Genomic DNA, 6,721 nt, shown 5'->3' with positions numbered 1-6,721 from the left:
AGTTAAAATAATAATAATAATGGTAATAATGATGATGATGATGATGATTGGGTGATTTAAAAATTAGGGGGGAAAAAAAAAAAAAGGAAAAGGGTGCGCGCATGGGGCAGATGTGCGCTCCGCGTTGTGCGGGTGCAACCCAGGAGAGGGCAGCAATGCCCCGCACATCCCGCTGGGGAGGGGGGGGGGGGGGGAGGGGGGGAATCCCGGGGGTGCAGAGCACCCGAAGGGGGGGGATCACCCACCCACCCACCACCCCCACCGCTTAGAACCCCCCTCCCAAAATCGAGCGCAAAAGCCGCGCACCCATTTGCGCCCTTCCCCGCCTCCTCTGCGCGCTTCGCAGCAACGGGGAGGAGAAAAGCGAGGCGGGGGGGAGGAAAGGAAGGAGGGAAGGAGCTGAAGGGGGGGGGGGGGAGAGGAAGGACTACAAGGCCCGGCATGCCCCGGCGGTGCTGCGCGGCTCCCCGGGGTGCCGGATGCTGGCCGTGCCGCTGACAGCGGAGCGGAGCGCGGTCCCCGCCGCGCACGGAGAGGGCAGGGCGCGCCGAGCCGCCGGCTGCGCTCCCCCCCGCTCCCAGCCCCCACAAAGCCGGGAGCGGCAGAAGGCAAGAGCGAGGGAGGAGGAGGAGGAGGTGGAGGAGGAGGAGGAGGAGGAGGAGGAAGGGGGGAGGCAGCGGCAAGCAGGGCTCTGCTGCGCTGTGTCTTTCTTTGCTTTCCGCAGGCGGCTGAGCGGCGGAGGCGCAGAGGGGAGGGTCGGTTCCCCTCCGCCTCGCGCTCCGCTGCCTTTTGTGTGTGTGCGAGGCGAAGGGGGGGGGGGGGGGGGGGGGGGGGGGGGGGCGGGGGGGGTTTGGGGGGAGAGAGGAGAAAAGGAGGCAAAAAAAAAAAAGCGGAAAAAAAAAAAAAAAAAAGCGAAAAAGCCGAGCGGCAGCGGGGAGAGAAAAGCCAGGAAAAATCACATAGAGAGGGGTGGAGGGGGGGGGAGAGGAGAGGGAAGGAGGAAAGCAGAGAGGAGAGAGCAGGCAGGGGACGGAGGAGGGGGCGGGCTGGCAGGAGAGGAGTTGCCTTGGGGAGAATGTGAGCAGGAGGCGCTGGAAATGCTCTCGTTGAAGGTGGCGAGCGGTGCCGAGAGCTCCGGGAGTCCCGCGGGCGGTCAGGACGCAGCCCCGGCGGACGGCGCGGGGCTCGGGGCGCTGCAGCCGACGGGTGAGTGCCCCTTTGTGCGGGGCTGGGGGCGGGGGTCGGGGCGGGAGGGGGGGCGGGAGGGAGGGGGTGTGGGTGTGTGCGTGTGTCTGTGCGCGGGGGGGGGACGACACCCCGCTTTGGGTCGAGGGGAGGGGGGGCGGGGAGGGGGGCAACCCCCTCTCCCCCCCAAGCGTCGTCCCCTCCGTCGAAGTTGCGCGGCGAGTTGGTGCCACAGCGCGGAGTTTAATGGCACTTGGGGAGGGGAGGGGGGGCCCCGCGAGCCCCCCGCCGTGCGCCGTGCCATTGCCATGAGTTCAGCCCTTCCCCCCCCCCCTCCGCCACCTCCCCCCCCGGGCTGCGAGCGCTGAGTGACAGCTGTCAGAGCCGGCTCCGTCCGCTAGAAGGCGGAACGGAACATGTCAACAAAATTTGGGGTTATCCTCACAGCTCGGGGGGGCGTGCGGAGCTCCCCCCCCTCCCGACCGCCCCGACCCCCGCGGCTGAACCGCCCCCGGTTGCAGCAGCACGGGGAGCTGCGGGATGGCACCGGGGCGGGGGGGGGGGGGGGGAGGGCGACGACGACGGGGACGAGGGGAGGGGGTCCCCATCCCCGCTGCCAACTCGCGTGGTGCGCGATGCCTTCGCTTTGCACTTGTGCCGCCCCAAAATGTTGTCGGGCATCGGATGCTTGGAACCTCCCTGCTGCCTTCGAGCTCTGAGCCCCTCGGCGTGTTGCGTCGGGGACGGCGGGACCTCGGGGGGACCCAGCGTTGCGGCCACCCCACCGGGTCACCGCGCTGCCGACCCCCCAAAGCCCCCCCGTGACGGAGGTGGGGGGGGGGCAGGTGGAGGCACCCCCGGGTCCTGCTTGTTTACTCGCCGTGGGAGGAACTGGCCCCGGCCGCGACCAGGTGGCCTTGTGCATAAAGCCACTTGGCCGGTTGCTGTGAGAACAGCAACCAAAAGCCACAGGCTGAGCTCATTGTGTGCTGGTGTGAGCCCCGGCGCGCTGTGGAGTCACTCCAGATTTATCCTGGCGTGACAGAGAGCAGAAGCGAGCCCCGAGGGCGCGGGCATGCATCCTGCCCAGCTGGGGGGGGGGGGGGGTTATGGGGTGCGTGGCCAAAGCGGGGCCCCGCGGCCCTTCGTCCCCCACCCCCCCCACCCCCCAGGTGGTCCCCTTACACTGCCGCTCTCAGGAATTTGCAGGGGAGGGTGGTGGTGCTGGTGCTGGTGGTGGTGGTGGCGGTGGTGGGGAGGGGAGGAAGGGGAGGTGGGGAGGGGAGGGGGGGGGGGGGGGGGGGGGGGGCTGGAGAAGGGATGGCGCGACGCCAAATTCCGCTCTGCCATGTCTCTGTAACCTGAATAGGGCCAACTCCATCCCCGGTGTGAGTCCCCCCGTGGCTCCGCCGCCGCGCTCCGATGCAGTTGGGTTGGAGGTGGCATGCCGTCACCCCCCCGGCTCTGCCCGCTGTCACCCCCCCCCCCCCCCTCCTCCCCTTTCCCCCGGCTCTTCGTCCCGAAGCCGTGCCGGGGGGAGAGCTGTGGGCTGGCACGGCGTTGGGGACGGGGGAGCCAAGGACATGCTGGGAGCGGGCGGCCGGAGGAGGAGAAGAGATGGAAACCCATGGAAGGTTATAGGGAGCCTGGGGGGGCCGCGCTGCCCTGCCCTCCTTAGAGCAGGCTGCAGGGACCCGGGGCGGGCTATTTCTGCTGAGATCCCGAGGAAAGCTCTGGGAGAATTGTGGGCTTCTATAAATAGTGTGTGTCAGCCGAGTGGAAACAGGGCCTTGAAATGCTCCTGCTATTCTCCCGAGTGCTTGGAACCAGCTCTTGGTAAACAGGGCAGCGCTGGGGAGGGCTGTTTCCTACTTCCGGGCTCGCAACGGGAGCGTTTTGGGGGGAGCAGGAGGAACGGGGGGGGGTTTTGGCACGGCGATGGAGCTTGGCTCCCCATGGGGCCGGCCGGCTGCTGCAGGGCCGTGGTGGGGCTGTCTGGATGTGAGGTGGCCCCTGGTTGCACTGAGACCCCCCCGTCCCCTCCCCAGCGTCGGGGCTGCGGTGTGTTGCACAGTGCTGGGGGCTGCAGGTGCCATCGGGGTGGGCTCTGCTCTTTGGGGGATGCTCTGCAGAACACCCCTGAAAGGTCAGGGTGGCGCTGCGGGCTCTGTCCCTTGGGGTGCAGCCCCCGTGTGAGAACAGGGTGCTGTGCAGCGTGGTGTGCTCTGCGTTTGGCCCTTCCTTGTCGAGGTTGGTGTTAGTGCTGCTGCACCTGGGGTCAGTGGGACGCTGCCCTGCACCGTGCCTAGTGCAGCACGTGGGTTTGCAGGGCAGGCATTGCACCTCTGTTGCACTCCTCTACTGGGGACCCCATCCCTCGGGGGTCTTTGCATGCAGAATGGACCTGGGGACATGAGCCCAGCTGCAGGGCTGCATCCCAAATGTTCCCCCATAGCAGTTGAAGCCCTTCTGTGCATGGCAACTAACTTGTGTGCAGGGCTCTGCTCCTGCTGCTCATCCCGAGGCATTGCACGAGGAGCCCGCTGTGCTCGTGCATCACACCTGGTGCGCAGCCACGCACGCCAGCATTGCCCTCACTCTGCAAAAGGTTCACCCTTTGAAAAACACCAGAGCAGGGAAACAACCGGGATGCTGCTGGGTGCCGGCCGTGAGTTTCTGATGCCATGCACAGCGGTGCTGGGGGGCAGCTCAGCATCACAGCGCGGTGCAGCTGGACCTCACTGCCTGTTTTGGGGCTGCATGGCAGGGGCGAGGGCTGGAGGTGCCGATGAGCAAAGCAAGCAGCGCCGCGTGGGTGGGAAGGGGCGAGCTGAGCTGAGTCCGTTTTGCTCTCTGCTTTGCTTTTTTTTCTTTTCTTTCTTTTTTTTTTTTTTTCCCTTTTTTATTTTTTTTTTTTATTTCCCTCTCTGTGGGTTGAGCGTTGGGGCGACAGACAGGGAAAGTCTGAGCAATGGTCTCTGCGCTGGTGCTGTCTTCAATCACCGCGTCCCAGAATCCCTCGCTCTGGGCCTTCTAGGCACAAGGGCTTACAGCGAAAATCGGCAGCTGCAGCTGCGAGTGAAAGCACAAGAGCCCGGCTGGGTCTTTGGCATCGGCAGGAGAGCAGAAAGCTGGGGGAGGCGGGGAAGGAGCGGGGGGAGAGCAATGTGCCCTGTGGTTTTTTTCCAGCTCTGCCACCGAGGGGTTGTGTTTCAGAGCGACGGTTCCCGGGCACGGGAGGGGGGTGCGCGGCGATGCCTCCGGGGAGCTCATTAAATCCGCTGCCCCCCCCCCCCCCCCTTGCGTTGTGCCTCACCGGCCGAGGATGTGGCAGGGAGAGACGTGCCGGGCGGAACAGCACCGTGAACCCGCTGCCCGGTGGGGACAGTTACTGGCCCGGGCAGGAACGCTGCCCTGGGGGCTCACCTGTTGGAGCACGTAGGGCGGGTGTGTGCCAGCAGGGCCGTGACAAAGGCAGGCTGTGTGCCGAGGATTCCCTTTGCAGTGGGGTGAAGCCTACGGGGACACCGGAGTGACTTGAGGGTTCGAGGGGAGCCGAGGGGCAGCAGGAGGGGTTGGCGTACGGGGCTGGAGCGTAGATCACAGGGAGCGAGGTGTATGGCAGCGGGGACACAGCGCTGTGGTGGAGAGCATGGAGACCCCCGCTCCCACCCGAAGCCACCCCCGCGCAGGCGTGAGGGCTGCGGCAGCCTCGCGAGGCAGGAAGCCGAAATGTGGTATTGATCCTCGCGGAGGGAGAGCTGAGTGGTTCTGGCATCCGCCAGCCCCAACCTCTGCCCTTCCCGCGGCTCAACGAGCTCCAGGCCAGCAGCAGCATCCCTTCCCTGCGCCGCCACCCCCCGGGGCCCCGAGCCCTGCGCACGCTCCTCGCCTCCTGCTGACTTCAGCGCATCGGCTTGGGCTCGGCGCCTGTAAATTCCTCGCAAAACCTGGGCCTAAAATATCTGGAGGAGGAGGACGGAGCGCCTTGGGCGAGGGAGATGAGATCTTCAGCTGCGGGAGAGAGGGAGGCAGCTCCGGGCTCCTCCAGCTGCCGGCCCCCGGGAATTCGCCGGGAATAAATCTCACCCGGCCAACTCGGTGGTTGGAGTTGGGATGAGGAGCCGGGGGCACCCGGGGTGGTGGCATGGGAGCGAGCTGAGGAAGGACAATGATGAAATAATAAATGCCGAGAGGGAGGTGCCAGGCGGGAGCCGTGTGAGAACCAGTTTGCGAGGTCCAGATTGGCAGCAGATCCTGAACCAGGAGGAGCCGAGCATCCATACGGCCCCTGCCGAGATCAGACGAGACGACAGCGGCTTGGTTTGGGGGAAGAAATTGGAGGCGGGGGAAGCTTTTTTGCTGAAATGAAATTTGAACCCCGAAGTGGGAGGGAAGTGGAGGTGGGGGGCACGGCTCTCTCCACATGGTTATTACTGCTGTTTTCCACCCAGCTGAAAGGAGAATGTAGCTTAATATGGACCCGTGGGGAGGAGAAGCGATCAGGAGCTGGGATTTGTCAGGAGGGAGCTGGGAAGCAGTGAGTGGAGTGTAGAGGTGAGAGCGGCCAGCGGCGTGCCCTGAGGTGATGGCTGCTGCCTGGCCATGGGTGCGGGGCTGACACAGGGCACCATTGTTGTCAGGGGCCAACTGTGCCCCTCCCAGAGCTGTTGCCCTCAGCACAGAGCTTGGGGAGTTGGTGGGGAAGGAAGGGGGTACTTGTGGGGTAGTTGTTGTGGTGTCAGGGCCTGGTCAGGGTGTTTGGGGCCTGGTCGGGGCCCAGTTGAGGCTTTCAAGGCCTGGTTGAGGTGTGTTCAAGGCCTGGTCAAGGCCTGTCAGGGTCTGGTTGTGGCATTTGGGGCCTAGTTGAGGCATGGTCAATGTCTGGTCAAGGCCTGGTTAGAACCTTATTGAGGCCTAGTTGAGGTGTGCTCAAGGCCTTGTTGAGGCCTGGATGAGGCCTAGTTAAGGTCAGTCAAGGCCTGGTCAAGGCCTAGTTGAGGTCAGTCAAGGCCTGGTCAAGGCCTAGTTGAGGTCGGTCAAGGCCTGGTCAAGGCCTGGTTGAGGTGCTGTCAAGGCCTGATTGAGGCCTAGTTGAGGCCTAGTTGAGGCCTGCCCAAGGCCTGGTTGAGGTGCAGTCAAGGCCTGGATGAGGCCTAGTTGAGGCCTATTTGAGGCCTGCCCAAGGCCTGGTTGAGGTGCAGTCAAGGCCTGGTTGAGGTGCAGTCAAGGCCTGGATGAGGCCTAGTTGAGGCCTGGCCAGGGCAGTGGTTGAGTGCTGGGGGTAGTAGCAAGTGAAGCTGGATGAGGAAAGGGGTGACTGAAAGGGATGGCAGCAGGGTAAGCTGACCTGTCTGTGTAGCCCCTCTTGCCTGTTAGTTTCCCCAGCACGCTGCTGTCCCATGTCGCCTCAGCCAGCCCCGCCATTGCTGCCCTTATTGCATTGCACTCATTGCACAGAGCTGCTGGCTGCTGGCATCAGCCCCTGTGTTGCTGCGGCTGCTGGCTGTACCCCAGGCCATGGCAGTGCTTGGGG

At 64.8% G+C, this 6,721-nt stretch overlaps 1 protein-coding gene across 4 annotated transcripts in view; it reads left to right on the top strand.

Annotated features, from left to right (window-relative positions):
* Nucleotides 1-339: 339 nt before the first annotated feature.
* The window catches only part of AHDC1 (AT-hook DNA binding motif containing 1), a 43,158-nt gene continuing 36,776 nt past the window's right edge, over nucleotides 340-6,721 (top strand). Inside the window, exons 1-2 of one of the 4 annotated variants that reach the window (XM_048969051.1) lie at nucleotides 340-608; nucleotides 1,113-1,206. In XM_048969051.1, coding sequence (XP_048825008.1) covers nucleotides 480-608; nucleotides 1,113-1,206 — 223 coding nt within the window. In that variant the 5' untranslated portion in view covers nucleotides 340-479. Of the gene's footprint in view, nucleotides 609-653; nucleotides 756-1,107; nucleotides 1,207-2,722; nucleotides 3,022-6,721 lie in introns of those variants that run through there. The other 3 variants (XM_048969053.1, XM_048969052.1, XM_048969050.1) reach the window with 3 other exon arrangements.

Source organism: Lagopus muta, chromosome 23 (genome assembly GCF_023343835.1).
Source record: "Lagopus muta isolate bLagMut1 chromosome 23, bLagMut1 primary, whole genome shotgun sequence".
Classification (NCBI taxonomy): Eukaryota; Metazoa; Chordata; class Aves; order Galliformes; family Phasianidae; genus Lagopus; species Lagopus muta.
The sequence above is the reverse complement of the archived record's forward strand: the minus strand, read 5'-3'. Positions and strand labels throughout refer to the sequence as shown.